The following is a 22,164-nucleotide window of genomic DNA, read 5'->3' as shown; positions in this document are numbered from 1 at the left end:
AGTTGCATAGACTATAATTGTCAGATCACAGCACTGATTTGTTGAAAGAAGTTACAATTTACATTTCAAAAGTTTTAAATTAAATTTAACAGGCACAAAACAGACAAGCATAAAAAACCTAATAGTGCCTCCTTAAGGTTTACTATTAAACAATAATGCCTCAAAATAATTTGGGCTGATATTCACAACTGCCTACTGGATTAGGCTTACATTTACCACTAATTTCAATGCATCTGAATTCCCTGAGGATTTAGCCTTAATTTCTAGAGCTGGTCATCACGAATGCATAACTCATTTACAACCTGTACTCGATGGGGACTACATCCTGAAAGAAATCTTTCCTGAATCCCCTCTTCTGGCCTTCAAACAACCCCCAACCCTCCTCATCAGAAGCAAGCTACCCACAAACCAGGACACACCAACTCAAAGCAGCACCAGACCTTGCCAGAACAAATGCAAAAGCTGCAGACGTATCTCCACTGTTATGATGATCAACTCTCCACATAACACATCCTTCAAGATCCAGGAGTCCTACCCATGCCTATCACAACATGTGGTTTATACCTCATCCAGTGCACTAAATGCCCCAACAACACTTATGTGGATGAAACCAGACAATCACTATGCTCTCAAATGAACTCACATAGCAAAACGATGAGACAAGAACACCGTTTCACCTACAGGTGAACACTTTTCACAAGTGTATTTTCACAGGAGTATTTTCCACTGAATGCATCCGATGAAGTGAGCTGTAGCTCACAAAAGCTTATGCTCAAATAAATTGGTTAGTCTCTAAGGTGCCACATGTACTCCTTTTCTTTTTGCGAATACAGACTAACATGGCTGCTACTCTGAAACTTTTCACAAAGCAATCACTCTCTATCTGACCTCTCAGTCCTCATTCTCAAAGGAAAGCTGCACAACACCTTCAAAAGATGAGCCTGGGAGCTTAAATTCGTAACTTTACTGGACACTAAAAATCATGAACTGAAGGGAGAAACCAGATTTATGGCTTATTACAACTATCTATCCCACTAACAACCTTCCCCCCCATGGTGCTTCCCTCCCTCCTCCTTCCTTCCCCCATGACTGGAGGGATGTTATCGGGCCACTTCACCTTGAACGGCCCCTTGAAATGTGTGTTAATGACTTATGCTAAATAATCTGTTCCACCTTCTATTAGCTGTGACATTATGTTTCCGAGAAGAGCTCTGTGTAGCTCGAAAGCTTGTCTCTCACCAAGACACTGGTCCAGTAAAAGACATTACCTTACCCAACTTGTCTCTGTAAGAGTATGTCTACACTGCAATTAAAAACCCATGGCTGGCCCGTGCCAACTGACTCGGGCTTGGGGGACTTGGACTGCAGAGCTGTTTAACTGCAGTGTAGGCTTCTGGGCTTGAGCTGGAGCCTGAACTCTGGGACCCTCCCACCTTGCAGGGTCCCAGAGCCCTCTGGGTACCTCTACACATAAAACACTACAGCGACACAGTGGCACCGCTGCAGCTGCACCGCTTTAGCACTTCAGTGAACTCCTCACGTCAGCATAGGTAATCCACCTCCCTAAGGGAGGGTAGTTAGGTCGACGGGAGAATTCTACTGCTGTCTATGGCAGCGATTAGGTCAGTTTAAAAAATGCATCACTCAGGAGTATGGATTTTTCACACCCCCAGGCAACATAGGTAAACCAACCTAAGTCCCTAGAGTAGACTAGGCCTCACTCAATCGCTCACTTTACAAAACTCCTATTCCATGCGTAAAAGCTAATGCTTACCCTAAATTCTCTCTTTAAATAGAAGGAAGCACATTTATGGGTTAGAAGTACTACTGAATCTCAAGGAATACTGACACTACAGTTTTTAATAGTGGTCATGCGGTTGCTCATTTAGGAGTCAAAATATTGTGGGCTCAGACCAGTCGTGAGAGATTCTCTGTGTCACTTCAATTATTGATTTTCGTCCTGTTTCCTATTTTCTCTCTTTTAGCAACAGTAATGTGATTCATCATCTCCAAGTCAGAGTTGGTACATCAGACAAATTATTACCTCATTCCTGCCTAATTTATAAGGTCTCTGAATGTATGAAGGAGAATTATATCCCCACATTATTTCTTACATGGCATTACAGATGTGTTCAGTGCTTTACAAAACAAAGACAATCTCTGCCCAAAAGACTGTATAAACAAGTTAAATATCTATCTGCATTTGACCTCATGGGATTTTTCTATTTTATCCAACAAGACTGCACCACAGTGTTACAGCATCATTTTTGAAGATTCAATACATCTCCTGCTGTCTTCCAAGATATTCTTCTTGCACATTCACCATCAGAAGATAGAATCCCTGGAGAACACCATACCTGCTCTTAAAGAGATACTTATTATAGTCAGCCTGATTTTGAAAGCCATCTGTGACAGAGCAGAGAAACCTCCCACCAGCAGAAAATGGGTTAAAGAGAGTGTATAGGTCCAGCTAGCCCCCACATACCTACAGCCAATGACAGGTCTAGAGGGGGAAGGAGAGAGAGAACCTGGCTCATTTCAGGGTTGACCAGCAAAGAGAGGCAAGGGGTAGCTCTGCCTCTTCATGAGGGGAGCTTCAATACAAGCCTGACAGCCACTGGGGGAGAAGCACTGTGTCCCTGACCAAGAGATACTGTTGAGGAGACTAGGGAGCATCTAGCAGTGAGTGAATGGTTATGATTTGAATGTAAAAGACATTGTGGGACTAGGACACTCCAGCCTTACATCTGCCCCCACTCAGAGGGATCTGATGCCACAAAAGGTCCACGAGGAGGTGTTACTCCAGGTGAGCCACTAGAAATTGTTTGGATTATAGGGGCCTTGCCCAAAACTGAAGAGACATAAGTAGGAAGTAGCTCAAGGCAGCAGACTTGGCCTCTGCCAGGAGGACCCTATTGATGTTGCTTCACACACGGCTCAGGACCCCCTACCATACTCCCTTACAGGCTGAGACCCAGAGGCAAGTGGAGGCCAGAAGTTTTCCAGTCTAAGGTGACAGAACCAGACACCTCTACCACCTGGTCAGAGAATAAAGGGGCCAAAAGTCAGGTTGCTAACCAGTTGGCTGCCTGGCCTTCTGAGCACACTATCACACCAGCCATTTGCAGAATAGAATGTTGCACAGTTCAAAGGGGCATATTTATTTCTGTACTTTTCACACAATTTCCCATCAACTTCACTGAGCTTTAGACTGCTATTAATTTGTTGAATTTTTGCATTACATTAGGTTAACTTTACTTCCCCTTTTAAGGAAAGCCAACTAAACAGACGAATTTTGAGAAAGCAAAACTGACCACTTTTTACCTTTAAATAATTAATGGTCTCCTGTTTCTCAAATTTAAAATCTGAAATAGCCACCTGATTGCATGCTTATATATAGCAATCACATTTTTTTCATAATGTCTTAAAGGGGCCAGTGAATAGCCCTATCATATACTCACATGGCTTGCTTAAAACAGACTTTTCTAATTGGGTTTCGATCTTTTCTACATAGTCTGCAGACAGCCAAAGGAAAATGAAAGTGCTAGTCCTTGAAGAGTGACAATCTTCGTTATTCCTCCACAGGCCAAACTTTCTTAGGTGTATGGTATCCACTGACAGCTCTATGTTCTTATTAGGAGCCACTGTAGGAAACAGGGTTTAAAATAAGCAGACCTTACCACCAAGATACACACACAAATATATTGCATATTAAGACACACAAAATAAAAGTCAAATGCCATTGTATCCAACTTGTGCAGCATGACTAGAACATGAAGACAACTACTCTTCTAAGACTTGCACTCTAAACAGAAAGTTACAAAATTGTAATATGAAAGCACAACTGCACAAAAATGGGGTTGTTTATAAAAGTTCTAACTCATTTTCCCTAAGAATAATTGTAGTTATATTAATTCTCTAGCTATTAAGTTTAAATTTAATTGTGTCAGAAACCTACTCCCCTTCTTTCAGTCAATTCATCTGTCATCAATTAAGAATGGCAGAGTAACACTTCCCAATGAGTAGTGGTTATACGCTCATTAAGTTATAATTCTCTGAACAGTTGACTTAACATTAAAATATTGGTTTATACTTCCTTATCATTAGTTGATTAAGGAATTTCCTTCAACTCTAACATGTAACATTTCACTTGGACTGCAAAAATTTATGCGTATGCTTAACTTCAAGTACATGTCCAGTCCCTTTTACTTCAATGAAACTACTTGCTTTTAAAATTAAGCACATGCTGCTTAAGACTTTGCAAGATCAAGGCCCAAGATATAACAGTGATGGACTCATTATAAATATCACAGATGCTACTGAAATAGTTAAAAGTTACTAAGCTATTAATTACTGTAACATAAGAACTCCCTCACTTTGGTCTAAATGCCATATTGAAAACAATTAAGGAGGGAAAGTGCTTGCAGAACAGTAAGTTATACAAAATGTTTTCATAGAAAACGTGTTAGTGTTTTGCGTATGGTTTTGTTAAGAGGTGGACATGATGCAATATAGTATCTTACCTTGAAATGGGATCTTAATATACCTTGTAGTAAACTTAAAGGAAAAATTAAAACAGTAAAAATTAGTTTATTTTTCAACATTATTGCTCAAAACAATTAAATAGCATTTATTTTCTGTACATTCCTCTTTCTGCTCAGCTGAATAAGCTGAGAGAAAAAATATTTGATTTAAGAACATAGGCCAAAATTTTTTTGACCAGGGTGCCTAATGTTAGGCTCCTAAATCCATACTAAGGCATCTAAATAACTCCGATCCGATTTTCAGAGATGCTTCAGCATCTCAAATCTCCTTGGAGTCAATGGTAGTTAGCGAGAGGGCCAGCTCCCCTAAAAACCTGGTCACTTTTAAGTAGGTCCGTAAATATGAATACAGGAGCCTAATGAAACAACCATTTTGGCAGTTGTCTTACACAAATAATTTAAGAACTTTTGTATTAGCAATCACATGGTGGTACAGTTCTGCATCTTACATGCATCTTAGGGCAAGAAGTCAAATCTACTGACAGAATATGTGGAAACTATACATAAAAAAATCTAGTTGAAGAAATACTCCGCCTGTGGTCATTTTAAACTAAGATTATCCTCTATACTTAGTCTTCACTTTTCCCTCTCCTTACCAATCTAAAGGCTAAGAATTAAACTGTTAAGATAAAAATTTTAAATTCTGGCTATTGATACTGATTCTATGGAAGTCACAAATTATGGTTCGAATGATTTTGGCAAGTCTTTATTTCATTAGACTTTAATGATACATTTTATTACTGTATGCGAATCTGTTTCACAGGGAACACTAGCAATGGGAACAGATGAAATTATTACTAAGAAATACCTTGAAGTATGAATCTATAAACCAGAACTGAAAAGTGTGTCCAAACAAAAACTCTGATTTTTTTTAATTGCAGTATGTACACTGAGTCTGGTCTGGGAGTTGCAGAAATCCCAACACTTCGTAACATACCTGGGCTATGGTTTAATCTGTTTCTTGGTTTATATTTTTCATAACATGATATGTATGCTGCCCCCTCTGTCCATACTAAGATTTTGGTGCTGTTTTAATGCTCTTTGTTTTAAAACTATGATATAGAGCGCATATCTTTAAATGAGAAGTTTGGAGCACACTGTCCATCTGGATTACAAACATTAAGGGTTACTTTGTTGTAAGATCTGCAGTATTCCAGTAAAACACCAATGCTCTTGGTTTCAAGAGATGCTACGTCTGACCAGGCCAGTTTTTGCTTTCCCGCTGTGATTTTAAAAAATTGTCCCAGTTTGATTTATGATTGAGAATGTAAGTACCCTGCCTACTCATATAAATCTTGCTTTCTGAAAACTTCAGAGCATGGATTCCTTGGAAAACATCAACAGCCTTGCAGCTCACTGAATGGAACATATCAGTACAACAGATAGGAGGTGATGAGTTACATGGACACCTCTTGATCAAAACAACTGGTAGGAAGGGGGCAGGTTTAATTTCAGAGTTATCCGTCTTCTTTCAGGGCTTTTCATCCTTTGAAGTTTATTCATAATATGTGGAACTTGGCTTTACAAATAAAACTATTTGTAAATGTGGAACTATTTGGCTTTACAAATAAAAATAAAAGTCCCATCACAGTAATAATAAGTCAACTTACCAAAACACAACCTGTTGACGTTCCTTTTATGTTTCCTATATACAGCGTAGTAATCTTAATATCCAGTGCTGGCTCCATCTGTTTATTGGATGTGTTACAGGAAGGTAAGTCTGTGGAAGAGTTATCTTCAAGTGGTTCAGCTGAAACCTATATAATTAGAAATATTTTAATACAGTGCTTGGAGTGAGCGTTTTAGCCCTAACCTCAAGGTCAACCCCCTATGAGTTATTTTTCAAACAGGTTTTCCATATTACAAGATGCATACGTTATTATTACTAAGGAACGAGTTCTGGAGTTTATCCCCTCAAGGGGTGAGAGGCAACTCTCTCTTCCTAGTTTGTGCCACTTCGTCAAAATATAACAGCGCTCTTTCAGCTCCATCTCTTTGCAAACTGATCTAACACAAAAGCAGACCCATACAGTATAGCAGCAGCAAATATCCCTTTTCCCACATCAAACCTACACAATCCAACTTAAAACCAACATTCAAGGCATGTTGTAATACTTCATCTATAGGAAAAGACAAGCAATGTGTCTTCTAACTCAGTACAAGACTACATGCAGGGATGCACCGGAGTTAGACTGAGTACAGCAACACAAAACCCAGTGGTATATGATTGGTCAGTGAGTTATTGAACTTCCTTTTATCATGAGTTTTAGATTCAAATCCCATTTTTAGGCCAAAGGGAAACAAGTAGGTTTAGCATATGTTATTGTAGCTGTGTCAGTCCCTGGACATTAGAGAAACAAGGTGGGTGCGTAATATTTTTTGGATCATCTTGTGTTGGTGAGAGAGAAGCTTTTGAGCTTACACAGAGCTGCTCTTCATCTTCAGTTACATCTTGCAATAGCTCTTCTGCCAAAGGTAACTCAGGCTCTTGCTCTGTTTCTTTGTTGTCAGTTGTGTCATCATGCACAGGCCGCAGATCCAGCTTTTCTGGGTCTTTTGGTTCAGAAGATCCTTCATCGTCGCTGGAAAGAACAACTAAAGAGGAAAATACATTTTTATAAGACTCAGATTTAAGAATAAATTTTAATTAAACCCCCATTAAACAGGAAGTTACGCTGACTTGGTAGACCTGGGGCTGAACTATGCACTACCATGTAAGCAATCCACGTTACATACATTCATACATACACTTATGTTTGTGTGTGTATGTCTCTCTCATTGGCTTGGAAGGGGCAGAGAAGACTGAAAAGAAACTTCTATAATGCAGACTGACCTCCATTGCTCTGCACAACCCCTACTGGCTAATTTAAGAGTGGCATTTACAGGCTCCTAAGAGTTCCACCCAGTCTTCAGCTAAAAATATGTTAATGTACAGCTGCAGGGATACGAGGGAGGGCAGGAGAATGAAACACCGAAAAGGACACTGAATAAAATAAGCTTAGATTTAATGCAACACTATGGTTCTGACTTAAATGATCACAAAATCAAGGAGATTCAAAATTAAGGTTGACACTGTATCCTTTACTCACTCCAATATGATTTTTATACACACGCACACGCTTACTTTCAACAAGATTACTGGTCTAGTAGATGGGGCGAAGCTGTAGATGCGATATATCTTGATTTTAGTAAGGTTTCTGACACAGTCCCACATGACATTCTCATAAGCAAACTAGCCAAATGCGGTCTAGATGAAAGTACTATAAGGTGGGTGCATAACTGGCTGAAAAACCACACTCAGAGAGTAGTTATCAATGGTTCGGTGTCAAACTGGGAGGATTTATTTAGTCGGGCCTCACAGGGGTCTGTTCTGCATCTGGTACTATTCAATATTTTCATTAATGACTTGGCTAATGGAGTGGAGAGTATGCTTACAAAGTTTGTGGATAATACCAAGCTGGGAAGCATTGCAAGCTCTTTGGAGGAAAGAATTAGTATACAAAATTACCTTGACAAATTGGAGAATTGGTGTGAAATTAACAAGATGAAATTAAATAAAGACAAGTGCAAAATACTACTGTTAGGAAGGAAAAATCAAATGAGGAATAACTGGTGAGGCAGTAGTACTGTTGAAAAGGATCTGGGTATCAGGGATCACAAACTTAGTATGAGCCAACAATGTGATGTAGTTTAGAAAAAGGCTAATACAATTCTGACGTGTATTAACAGAAATGTCAAAGCTAAGATACAGGAAGTAACTGTCTAGCTCTACACAGCGCTCGTTAGGACATAGCTGAAGTACTGTGTCCAATGCTGGGCACCACACTTCAGGAAAGATGTGGATAAACTGGAGAGAGTCCAGAGGAGAGCTACAAAAATGATAAGAGCTTCAGAAAACCTGACCTATGAGGAAAGGTTAAAAAACTGGGCATGCTTAATCTTGAGAAAGGAAGACTGATGGGGGACCTGATTACAATCTTCAAATATGTTAATGGCTGTAGTAAAAAGGAAGGTGATCAATTGTTCTCCATGTCCACTGAAGGTAGGACAAGAAGCAATGGGCGTAATCTGCATTAAGTGAGATTTAGGTAAAATAAAAATATTACGAAGCTAAGATATTAAGGTTAATATATTAGGAAAATCTTTGAAACTATAAGGATAGTTAAACATTGGAAGAAGCACTGAGAAATACCCAACACTGGAGGTTTTTATTAACAGGTTAGACAAACACCTCTCAGGGATAGTCCAGATATATTTGGTCTTGCCTCTGTGCAGGAAGCTAGATTAGTTGACATCTCGAGGTCCCTGCCAGTCTTACATTTATATGATTTTATATTTGTATAGAACCTTTTACCAAAAGATCTCAAAGCAATTTTCAGGCATTAACGAATTAACCAAAACACACCTCCTTAAGGTAGCTAAATATTTCTCTCATTTTAAAGCTCAGAAACAAGCAGAGTAACTTGCCCAATGTCATACGAGTTAGATGCAGAATAAGGAACAGAACCCAGAAATTCCATCTCCCTAATGCTGTTCCATAACTTCAAGACCATCCATTGCAATAATACACATCATGCACTGTTCTGAGATTTGTGCAATGCTTTAGTGATACTGTGATCTCTGATCCATATATTCTACTTCAAGTATTTACATTAGTAAGTCATGCCTGCCTCTTCTAAGTTTCTAAAAAGATCAATAAATATAACTAACAGATATATTACATACTTGGCTCAGCTGAAACAAATGTCTGATTGCCCTTGCAGATTCTGTTGCGCAACTTGCTCAGATACTCTGACATGCCCATCTTTGGTTTACCAGAAGTGCCAACTAGCGGGGAAATCCTCACATCCTCACTGGTGGTAGAATACTGCTTCTGCAATGAACTCCTGGGAGGATGCTCTGAGCAGTGTTCCTTTGCACAGCTGAAAGCTGGTTCCAAATGGTCATGGATGGATGTTTCTTTACATTCTGCCTCTACAACCAGGGAAACGTTTTCCTGACTCAGGCCAGATCTGTGGCCCTGGGTTGAAATTATCTTTCGTTCTTTCTAGAAAACAAAAATCAAAGATTTAATCTTTTCTGGGGTCCAAAACATACATTTGTTTCCTGACCTTGCTGAGATGACTGAGCTCTGTGACCACTGACTTACACAGCTAGCAAGGTAAAAGAGATGTTGCTTAACATTTCAGACGGAGCTAAGTTTAGGACTCAGACTGGGGTTAATTCTTCTTCCCCCATCTTATGACAATGCAGAACGTTTACTTGATATATCGTAAGCAGAGAACAACCTTTCTGACCATGATTATTTTCAAACTGAACAAGAAACCAGTGTCTAACCTTTTGGCAGCTGCCCCATGGGCTGCCACAGATGGGAGTTAGAAGTGCTCGTTGCCTATCAAAAGCAGAGCTGGGGGTATTGAACAACTCTCAGATTCAGCCCATTGGGAGTTCAGGGCCTGATCCAAAGCCCACTGAAGTCAATGACAGTCTATTCACTGACTGCAAGGGGCTTTGGAGTAAGTGCTTACAGAGCACCTATCATTGGAGCATGCAGGTGCTTGAACACAGATGACCTGTATTGGACTCTGCTCTTACCTTCTGCAAGTTCAGTTTCTCAAACTTGAATTCCTTTATCCCATTTTTCCCTTGCTTAACAACTGATCAGAATAAACTATTTATCATCTCCAGGACTCCAATAACCGACTTGCAGTTCATAATTTTAATATATTTAAAGGTTATGGTTTATTCTCTTCTATCAGTGAAGGAAGCTATGTTACTGAATTTATGCTTTAATTAGCTTAGTGCTTTGCAGTGCAACAATAATTAATGGTTCCAAAGCACACTTTAAGCCATCGTTTAGCATTTTAGATTACAATAAAAAGGGTTAAAACTGAAATGAGGAGGGAAAAAAAAAAAGTAATTTTGGAAATGAAAAAAACAGTGAAAGAGGAAAATTAGCACACCAATACATTCTGCTACTTAGGCACCAATGCTGGAAACACTTACACAAGTAACTCTACATACCTGAGTAGTCACACAAATTCAAACTGGACAATAAGGAGGTGATATTTAAAGTATATCAGAAACATAAAAAATCCTAAGAGTATTGGCCCATTATGAGACAAAAATGGGGGAATTAATAATAATGCACAAAAGGCAAAAGTGTTCAATATATCTGCTCTGTATTTGGGGAAAAACAAATGCTGTCATCATATAACACTCTTTCCACTCCACTAATATCGAGTTAAATATCAGCTACTAAAAGTAAGACATTTTTAAAATCAAAAGCAGGTCTGAATAACTTCCATCTAAGAGTTTTGAAAGAGCTGGCTGAAGAGCTCACTGGACCATTAATGTTGATTTTCAATTAGTCTTGAACATGGGGGCAGTCCCAATGGACTGGAAAAAAAAACTAAGGTTGTGCCAACGTTTAAAAAAAAGTAAACAGGACCACTCAGATAATTACAGGCCTGTCACTCTGGCATCGATCCCAGGCAAGGTTATGGAGTGGCTGATATGGGTCTCAATTAATAAAGAATTCAGGGTAATATAATTAATACCAATCACCATCAGTTTACAGAAAATAGATCCTGTCAAACTAACTTGATAGCTTTTCTGATGAGATTACATTTGATTGATAAAGATAGTAATACTGATATAATATAGTTAGACTTTTGTAAGGCATTTGACTTGGTAACACATGATGGATTAAAAAACTAGAATGATACAAAATCAGCTTGGCACTATGATGGGGTGCTCACCCCGCACCAGCCCTGAAGGGGTTCAGGTGGCCCAGAAAGGGCTAATTAACCTACACAGTTGCATCTCTTGGGAGGTTCAGGGATTTATAAAGAGTAATTGCTGATGGAAGCCCAGCTGGGGGAGAAGCTGGGAAAGAATTATAAAGACAGGAAGTTTGTAGTAGCAGGAGGGCTGCAGGGAGAGAGTCTGTAGTCATTCTCTAGGAGCAGAGAGGTAAGAAGGAGGAAACCAGGGTAGAGAATAAGTAGAGCCTTGTGCGGATAGAAAATATATACCCACAGATGCGGACATCCTAGGATACAAATCGCTATCCGCGGAGCTGTAGGAATTGCATGGTGAAAGCAGCAGCATGTTGAGCTGTCTCTCCCAGGAGATAGCACCCCATGCTGGCAGCTCCTCTGGCTTGGCTGTTCTGCCCCCAGCCCTGCCCAGCGGGGGGTGGGATGGGGGATGGAGAAAACAACCAGGCTCACTGGCAGCTGTCCCTGATGCTGCTAGTGTGTGCAAGCAGCTCACACGCCTCCGGGCAGGAGACACAGAACGTTGTGTGAAAGGGACTCATATCTGAAAGCATGTGAACCACTTGCACACACTAGCGTGACCAGGGACAGCTGTTGGTGAGCCTGGTGCCTGACCCAGTGGGCAGGGTTGGGGGTGGTACACCCATGCTCGATCAGTGGATATTGATTTATACCCAGGGCTAAATTTTGTATCCGCGCAGGGCTCTAAGTCTTGGGATCCTAGCCCCGGAAGCAGGGTCAATCCCAGAGAAGTTGTGGTGAAAAATAGCTTGAGAAGTCCAGGTAGGAAGAAGCCCAGTGAAAGCAGCAGCAAGGATGGGGACTGTGTAGACCTTGACTGCTGTTCATAGGGTTCCAAGGCTGGAACGCAGTGTAGAGGGAGGGCCTGGGTTCCTCTACCAGCCACAGGAAAGTGGCAGAGGACTGCTGGAGGTACCATCCACACAGCTGGTCTGGTGGAACTTTAATACGCTGGAAAGGGGCATTATATAGTGACTAGTTGGAGTGGTGGGTCGGGAAGAGACAGCACTGTGAATTACGAGAAGAGGAATGAGTACACCGATGGAGTGACCATCAGCAGGGGGTGCCTAAAGGGAAGAAAACCAGTATACCACGCCTGGTCACAAGGAGGCACTCTTGTGGTGAGTGAACCCCATTACAAGCACACATTAGATGGACTAATATCTGGCGAACTGATAGGTCTCAAAATGAGACTGTAAACAAGCAATCATCACTGAGCACATGTATGTCTAATGTGGTCCCACAGGGATTAGTTCTTGGCCCTACCCTACAACCTTTTTTATCAGTGAGGTGGAATAAAACAAAAATTCATCACTGATAAAGATTGCAGACAACACAAAAATTGAGGGAGTGGCAAATAATGAACAGGACAGGTCACTGACAGAGTGATCTGAATCGCTTGGTAAGCTGGATGCAAGCAAACAATATGCATTTTAATAAGTCTAAGTGTCAATTTATACATGGTGGGAACAAAGAATATAGGCCGTACATACAGGATGAGTGACTATCCTGGAAAGTAGTGAGTAAGATTTGAGTGTGGTGGATAATCAACTGAACATGAGTTCCCAGCAGTCTGATGCTATGGCGAAAAGGGCTAATAAAATCCTCGTATGCATAAACAGGGGCATCCTCAAGTAGGAGCACAGACATTATTTTACTTCTGTATTTGGCTCTGTTGCAACCTTTGCTGGTACACTGTGTCCAGTATTCTGGTGTTCATAATTCAAGATGGATATTGACAAGTTGGAGAGAATTCAGAGAACAGCAACCAGAATGATGAAAAGAATGGAAAACATGCCTTATAATGATAGAAGAATCTCATTCTTTTTAGCTAAACAAAAGATGGTTAAAGGGGGCTTGATCACAGTTTATAAAGATCTACCCGGGGAACAAATATTTGATAATGGGATCATCAATCTAGCAGATAAAGGTATAACACAATCCAACTGCTGAAAGTTGATGTTAAACAAGTTCAGACTGGAAATAAGGTATATACTTTTAACAGCGAGAAATTAACCATTAAAACCATTTAACAAGGATCATGATGGATTCTCCATCATTGGCACTGTTTAAATCAAAAGTGGATGTTGTTTTTAAAGATACGCTCTAGGAGTTATTTTGGGGAAGTTCTATGGTTTGTGTTATATAGAAGATCAGACTAGATGATCACAATTGTCCCTTCCGGCCCTGGACTGCTAAGGGTACCCGCATGGCCCCACAGTATGCCAACATTTTTATGGCTGACTTAGAACAACGCTTCCTCAGCTCTTGTCCCCTAACGCCCCTACTCTACTTGCGCTACACTGATGACATCTTCATCATCTGGACCCATGGGAAGGAGGCCCTTGAGGAATTCCACCATGATTTCTACAATTTCCACCCCACCATCAACCTCAGCCTGGACCAGTCCACACAAGAGATCCACTTCCTAGACACTACAGTGCTAATAAATGATGGTCACATAACACCACCCTATAACAGAAACCTACTGACCGCTATACTTACCTATATGCCTCCAGCTTTCATCCAGACCACATTGCACGATCCACTGTCTACAGCCAAGACCTAAGATACAACTGCATTTGCTCCAATCCCTCAGACAGAGACAAACACCTACAGGATCTCGATCAAGCATTCTTACAACTACAATACCCACCTGCTGAAGTGAAGAAACAGATTGACAGAGCCAGAAGGGTATCCAGAAGTCACCTACTACAAGACAGGCCCAACAAAGAAAGTAACAGAACGCCACTAGCCGTCACCTACAGCCCCCAACTAAAACCTCTCCAACGCATCATCAAGGATCTGCAACCTACCCTGAAGGACAATCCCTCACTCTCACAGACCTTGGGAGACAGGCCAGTCCTCGCTTACAGACAGCCCCCCAACCTGAAGCAAATACTCACCAGCAACTACACACCACACAACAAAAACACTAACCCAGGAACCAAACCCTGCAACAAAACCTGGTGCCAACAATGTCCGCATATCTATTCAAGGGACACCCTCACAGGACCTAACCACATCAGCCACACTATCAGGGGCTCGTTCACCTGCACATCTACCAATGTGATATATGCCATCATGTGCCAGCAATGCCCCTCTGCCATGTACATTGGCCAAACCGGACAGTCTCTACGCAAAAGAATAAATGGACATAAACCTGACATCAGGAATTATAACATTCAAAACCCAATCGGAGAACACTTCAATCTCCCTGGTCACTCAATAACAGACTTAAAAGTGGCAATTCTTCAACAAAAAAAAACTTCAAAAGCAAACTCCAATGAGAAACTGCAGAACTGGAATTAATTTGCAAACCGGACACCATCAAATTAGGCCTGAATAGAGACTAGGAGTGGATGGGTCACTACAGAAACTAAATCAATTTGTTCATCTCTAAGGTGCCACAAGTACTCCTCATTGTTATTATAAAAACTAATTTCCCCTTGCTAAATACTCACACCTTCGTGTCAACTGTTTGAAATGGGCCACCTTGTTTACACTGACCTCATTAACACGACAAAAGTGACTTCCACTCCTTCTTGTCAACTGTTGAGAAATGCCTGCTTCCAACTTAAATTGAATTGGCTCGTTAGCACTGATCCCCCACTTGGTAAGACAACTCCCATCTTTTCGTATGCTGTGTATTTATACCTCCCTACTGTATGTTCCACTCCATGCATCTGATGAAGTGGGTTTTAGCCCAGAAAACCTATGCCCAGATAAATTTATTAGTCTCCAAAGTACCACAAGGACTCCTCGCTGTTTTCACATATGTAGAGTTAGTCATGTAAATGCTGCGGAGTCAAGGTCTTCGTGTGTTGCTATAAGGGAATGGAAGAAAAGATATCAAGATTTGATACAGCACTACTTAGCCAACAGGTGGTACATAATGTCTTTTAAAGACAATTTACTAGCTGCTGGTATAATCTTTGGATTTAGTTGCTGCTATTAAAGCGAAAAAACACTAATACAACAAAATTGTTACTTACATATGACGATGGTACTTTTCCACGGGAACATGCATTACACTGATCAGGAAAATGGCCACTAAATCTTCTTTTCCTCTTCTCAGAATTCAGACAACTTGCTTCCCTCAAACCAAGAGAGTTCAAGATTTTGCTTTCTTTATCTTGTTGATCACTTTCCTTGTTTTCTATACCAAATATTTTAATAAAAAAACAACAAAAAAGAAGAGTGACTTAATAGGGCACAATACCATAACATTTCTATTAAAATTGCTGGTAGTCATCCTTAAACATCTTCACCGTTTTCAAATTGTGGTCACAGTGGCAAAAATAAAAAAAGTGCATCAATTACCATATTTGCATCCACACAAGATTTTTCTCTTTCTTGCATGTGTTTACTAGATAATTCCACCCCCTCCCCACCGTGAAAATGGCGATACGCAGTGAAAAATCATTTTAAATTCATAAGCCATCTGAAATCTGAACAAATCTGCAATCTACAGGAGCAAGAAAAGGATGTAACTGAACTCATAACCCACCTCAGAGAAGGAATGTTATCCTCAGTACCTAAGCCAATTCTAGCTTTAGTAATTAACATTCTGCCCTCCTAAATCCCTCCTGCAGTTTCAGCTGGATACAGTATTCTGCCCCTCTTGTAAATATTGCTATGAAATGTTAAAAAGCTTGTGTAATCCACACACTTCCTGGGTGTGGTGCTCTATCCCCTCTAGCGACACCCAGACCACTTATAGATTAATGAGTCTGCTACAACCTTAGCTAAAGTCCATGTGGCTTTTAGCTCACGCAGTACAGGCTCATGCCTTTAGCTTCAGAGATCCAAAGTTCCATCCTGCCTGCCAACAACTGAAGTCTGTCGTTGCACGTTACATCACCCACTTGCCTGTCTTGCAGTACTGAACGAAATCATTGTGCAGCATTTGTACATTAGTTAAGTTCATGTAACATTTTAACAACCTTTGAAACAAAAGGCTTTGTATAAAGGTGTGACGATATTGTTAGGGTTGTCAATTAATCGCAGTTAATGCATGCGATTAACACAAAACAAATTAACTAGATTAAAAAAATAGTTGCGATTAATCGCAGTTTTAATCGTACTGTTAAACAACAGAATACCAATTTACATTATAAATATTTTTGAGGTTTTTCTACATTTTAAAACATATTGATTTCAGTTGCAAAGTTACAGAATATGAAGTGTACAGTGCTCACTTTATATTATTTTTGATTACAAATATTTGCACTGTAAAAAAGATAAGTATTTTTTTTTCAATTCACCTCATATAAGTCCACTTAGTCCTACTTCTTGTTCAGCCAATTACTAAGACAAACAAGTTTGTTTACATTTACAGGAGATAATGCTGCCTGCTTCTTATTTACAATGTCACCTGAAAGTGAGAACAGGCTTTCACATGGCACTGTTGTAACCAGCATTGCAATGTATTTACATGTCAGACATGCTAACCATTCATATGCCCCTTCATGCTTCGACCTGTAGGGTCTAAAGTTTTACATTCTTTTGGTTTTGAGTACAGTTATGTAACAAAAAATTCTACATTTGTAAATTGCACTTTCACGATAAAGAAATTGCACTTCAGTACTTGTACGAGGTGAACTGAAAAATACTATTTCTTTTGTTTATCTTTTTTATGGTGCAAATATTTGTAATAAAAATAATAATATAAAGTGAGCACTGTACACTTTGTATTCTCTGTTGTAACTGAAATCAATATATCTGACAATGTAGAAAATCATCCAAAATATTTATAATAAACTTAAATTGGTATGCTATCATTAACAGTGCAATTAAAACGGCAATTAATCATGACTTTTTAAAATCTCACGATTAATTACAATTATTTTTTTTGACAGGTTTCAGAGTAGCAGCCATGTTAGTCTATATCCGCAAAAAGAAAAGGAGTACTTGTGGCACCTTAGAGACTAACCAATTTATTTGAGCATAAGCTTTTGTGAGCTACAGCTCACTTCATCGGATGCATTCAGTGGAAAATACAGTGGGGAGATTTATATACACAGAGAACATGAAACAATGCGTGTTACCATACACACTGTAACGAGAGTGATCAGGTAAGGTGAGCTATTACCAGCAGGAGAGCGGGGGGGGGGGGGGAAACCTTTTGTGGTGATAATCAAATTATTTTTTTAATCATTTGACAGCCCTACTTCTTATAACTGAAGGTAGAGCCTTAGGCTTCTCTCATTTTCCTTCTGTTTGTGTATTTAAGCTATTGCCTTAACATTATTTAAAATTTAGCTTTAGATATTTGATAGCGTATGGATATTTTACCCCACACACTTTTGACAAAATGTACATACTGTTCACAAACCAAAACCTTTGTATTACCCTTTTTTCGTACACTCTCCTTGTAAATATAAGGCAAATATCTAGTTATTCAACTGTAATATCCAAATATTTAAATGCAAAACAGAACTGTTCTTCATCACTAACCTTTCTTCTGCTGGTCATATCTTCTTACAGTAAACAGAGAATTATTGCTTTCTGCTTCTTTAGACGGTTCAGTCAATTTCAGAAGACTGTTATCTGTCTTCTTCTGATGCCATTCATTCCTGTAAAAACAACAGCTATGAATTCTCCTTAATCCTGCAAGAGTACTGACTAACCCTCTCTATGGATATCAGAGTAGGATCAGATTACAGAATCCTGCTTCACTAGTAAGTGTTGTGAAGCATAGCAAAATACAATGCAGACAAATTTAGTTTCCTCCGTGGAAATACACTATTAGAGGTACTGACATTAGCAGTGTTGATCACCAGTGAAAAGGATGCTTCTAAGAAGGTGCACAACATGAGAATCTGATTCACTGGTAAAGGTTAGTCACTTAAATATTGTTCTGCCAGTGCTGCCTGTGAAGCACTGTTGAGACAATGATCAGAAGCACTGACTGCAAAGAGAAAAGCCATAGTCAATTAGATATCTCTTTCCCTTTGTCATTAACATCGGGCATAGGGGGCAATATAGCACATTTCATATTATTTGAGACTTTAAATGGGCACAAGATTCCAAAGTATGAGTTGTTCCCCGGAGAAAAGGTTTCAAACAGAGAATTCCAGCTAAAAGGGTCCTGAAAAGGATGTGCTTTGCACATACAGGGCTGAGGGAAGATAGGGAAGATTACTGGAAACTGATGAAAGGAAAACTACAGGTCTTAGTCTGTGCTTATTTCTCAAGCTGTTGGTTTTATTTTAAAAATGGAAGCAACAATAGCAGAACCAAGACTTTTACTATCCTCTACAACTTTTTTTTCCTGTACAAAATGTACTGATAACAAATTAATATCACACTTCAGTTTTGAGGGTCTGATCTTGTGAGCTGCTGATGGCCCTCAACTCCTACTGAAGTTAATGGGAGTTGACAAAGCTTAGTACTGTACCAGACAAGGAGACACCACCTAGCAGGACTGGGACCTGCCAGATGTGGGTGCTTAAATGTATTTCCGACACCAGCAAAAAGAACGGTCACTTTGGACAATAAGCCATATTAATCTATTTTATATTTTCCATGCCAGTTGCCTGCTTCAACCTGAATTTTCTGGGAAAATTTCAGGCAAAATAGTTTAGCCATTTCAGAGAATGAAGTGAGGGGAAAATATGTTCATTTGCCCATGTTAAAAAATTCTGGAGACCTTTTCTTTAAAAAGCACTCCCTTGCTTTAGAGTGGTGGCTTGAAATTTGGCACAAGAGTTGCCTTTGGGTCAGGTAAGTGCCCTTTTGTGAAAATCCACCCAAACTGTAAGATCACGAAAAATTATAGTTTGCACATGCTCAGTAGAGACTTCTTAGATTCTAGCATCTGAATACCTCAAATTCCCTCTGCACTGAGCATGCTGGATCCGGTTCAGGGCTGAGCAGGACTGTCCCTGCAATTGCAGCTCTGGACTGCTGCAAGCTGCACCAGGTCAGGGTCCAGGTACCTGAACTGAGAACAGGGAGACTCTCTGGCTACGTCTACACTGCACACCACTGGCAGCAGCATGTAGGGTATGTGCAGCTATATGCCAGGCTGTGTTCACTGCAATGTGTAGCTAGAAGTATCAGTGAAAGGCTCTGGCAAGGGGGAGGCAACGGGAAAGAGATCTGGCAGGGGAGCTGCCAGTTACTTTTTCTGCTGCCTCCTAGCTACTGGAGTTTTTCCTCTGTGGCAAGAAAAGAGTCAAGCAGCAAAGAGCCGCTGGAGCCTTTCCTCACTGCCTCCCCTCTGCCAGAGCCTTTCCCTACATCGGGACTTTACACTGCTAAAAACAGCATTGGAGATGGAGGAGGCATTATTTGGGTGTGCAGAGAGCCGTGTAGGATATATACTCACCGGATTCAGGCATGTCTTTACTTTAATCGCCTAAGCAGTGCCTCACTGTCAACACTTCTATTTATACCTGGGCGGGGGCAAGCAGTGTATGTACTCTACATGCTGCTGTAAGAAGTGAGCAGTGTAGATGGACCCTCCCTGCTCTCAGTGACCTTCCTCCTGGAAGGCAGCATTGAGGAGGAAGCTCTGATTCAAATGCAGATAGCATACTATGTGGACACAGTAGGGATAGGGCAACATATTGGATGAGGAGCTGCGGGGTAGGGGAAAATTGGGATTTGCTCAAGAGACTGGGACAAGAAGTCAGAGGAGATACAAACTGGATGAGAGCCCAGAGAAAGTGACTGGGCCTAGGAGCCAGTGGGAATAGGAAACATCGGGGTTGCAGAGGTCATGACTAGAGGAAGGGGGAGAGAAACATGGGATGAGGAGCCATGAAGTGGAGAGAACTGGGATGGGGAATCCAGAGAAGCAAGACGTACTTGCTGGGCAAGGAGACTGGATCTGGTAAAGTGAGGAGAATGGCCTGGGTCAAGGAGCAAAGGTGAGGAACAGACAGGACTGGAACAGGTTGGAGGAGAGGGGGCAAAAGAGGTCACTTGTGTGGAATGGGTAGACGAATCTGTGCCCACTGAAGAACACTGGCTCTCAAAGCCTAGAATGGAACCCAAGATTCCTGAACTTCCCCAGTCCTCTGCTGATAGCAAATATCTGATACCCCAGGCAAAGTGTATGTCTCATCCCCTCTAGTGCTGTGCCACAAAGAGGATAACTTACTACTGCTATCAGTTACTCCATCACCTCAACTGGCAGAGGTCTGCATGGTGGATCTAAAGGTTCTACCCCTGCTGATGAACCATACAGGTGTCAATATGATGTCACGATAGAACTTTTTTAAAAGCCAATGAAATTATGCCCAAGTGCTATGTTAAAAGGACACTGATGTTACAATGTCAAACTCTCAAAAGTTAGGGCTAATCTACGCTAAAAGTGCTACAGTGGCACAGCTGAACCGATGCAGCTGCGCCTCTGTAGCGTGCCTGGTTAAGACGCTTTATGTTGACAGGAAAGAGCTTTCCCATCAGCATAATAAAACCACCTGCCTGAGAAGCGATAGCTATGTTGGTGGGAGAAGCTCTCCCACCGATATACCACTGTCCACACTGGCATTTAGATTGGTGTAGCATATGTTGCTCAGGCAGGTGGTTTATTTGCACCCCGAGCGACATAAATTATACCAACATACCTTAAGGCTTGTTTACACCACAGGTTAATACCAGAGTTAAGGCTGCCTGTGCAATCTTAATTCGCTCCCTTGTGCACACGCATTATGCTAGCCTTTCATTACATGATCACCATGTTTTTTCCACAGGATTCCTGCCTCCTTTAGTGCACAGGATGGACCTGCTCTGGCAATGAATCAGGGTTGTGTAGTGAAGACGACTGTAGTCTGGAGGATCATTGTTTTATTTGCTGTAGATGTTGGAAGGTGTGGAGTGAATGATGCAGTGCATTGCCAGAAAAGAGAGGAGAGTCTCATGGTTAAGGCAGTTGAATGCTGCCCTAGGGAACTGGATTCTATCCTTGGCTCTGCCACAGAGTTCCTATGTAATTCTAGTCAAGTCACTTAAACAGGTGGTCATAAGTTGCACATTCCTCATTTTCTGGGTGCCTGACTAGAGATCTTGGGGTCTGATCTGCAGAATTGCTGAGCACTCGCAGCTGCAACTGAAGTAAATGGGAGCTGTGCTTTGAACATATAAATTACTTTGTAATGCTAAACACGCTAAAAACTTCTGATCCTAGTTGTCTCAAATAAGGCACACAGAGAGTTAGTGGATACTTTTAACCTTAATCTTGCTCTCTCTCTTCTTCATATCTGTAAAATGGGGATACCACTCCCATATCTCACAGGTGTGTTGTGAAGATAAACTAATGTTTGTGAAGCACTTTCATACTGTATCAATGACTGCCATAAAAAATCCCATGGAGAAAATAATTCTGTCTTCAGAGTAGAATTGGAATAGCACGCAGTAAGTAAGGCATGCAAGGGCTACACATTGAACTATCAGGATAAAACAAAATATTGAATAGCTGCTCACTGAATAAGTACTGTACACTAAATGAAGCAGGGGCCTGGGGGGGGGGGGGGGGGGAAGGGAAGAGTATATGATCATATAATTGAAGCCTATCATAACGCACACACACCAAGGGGCCAAATTAAGGTTGCACAGGCAACTTTAGTTCTGGCATTTCCTAGCTTTTGAGTGCTTGACTTTCTCATCTTAAATAATGTTATTTTAACGTGTGAGTGAGTGAGTGAGAGAGAGAGAGAGAGAGAGAGAGAATCATACAGAGTTTCCCATTTTAAGAGACCCTACAAAAGTCATCAGGAGTTTCTGGCATTTAGTTTAGTACCACTAATCAATCTTCCCCAGACATTTGACACATACCCTAAATCAAACATTTCTTCAGGAATGTT

General features: G+C 40.6%; 1 protein-coding gene across 3 annotated transcripts in view; it reads right to left on the bottom strand.

Moving 5' to 3' along the window:
- Nucleotides 1-22,164, bottom strand: part of SENP7 (SUMO specific peptidase 7) — a 71,909-nt gene that overhangs the window by 18,511 nt on the left and 31,234 nt on the right. For all 3 annotated transcript variants that reach the window (XM_074973233.1, XM_074973242.1, XM_074973252.1), the window contains 7 exons: nt 17,807-17,925; nt 15,343-15,506; nt 9,270-9,591; nt 6,967-7,139; nt 6,155-6,301; nt 4,524-4,557; nt 3,462-3,644 (listed from right to left, as the gene is read on the bottom strand). In XM_074973233.1, the coding sequence (XP_074829334.1) occupies nt 3,462-3,644; nt 4,524-4,557; nt 6,155-6,301; nt 6,967-7,139; nt 9,270-9,591; nt 15,343-15,506; nt 17,807-17,925 (1,142 nt within the window). The remainder of the gene's footprint in view (nt 1-3,461; nt 3,645-4,523; nt 4,558-6,154; nt 6,302-6,966; nt 7,140-9,269; nt 9,592-15,342; nt 15,507-17,806; nt 17,926-22,164) is intronic.

The sequence above is a fragment of the Natator depressus genome, chromosome 1 (genome assembly GCF_965152275.1).
Source record: "Natator depressus isolate rNatDep1 chromosome 1, rNatDep2.hap1, whole genome shotgun sequence".
NCBI lineage: Eukaryota > Metazoa > Chordata > Testudines > Cheloniidae > Natator > Natator depressus.
This window is presented reverse-complemented; position numbering and strand designations above follow the sequence as displayed.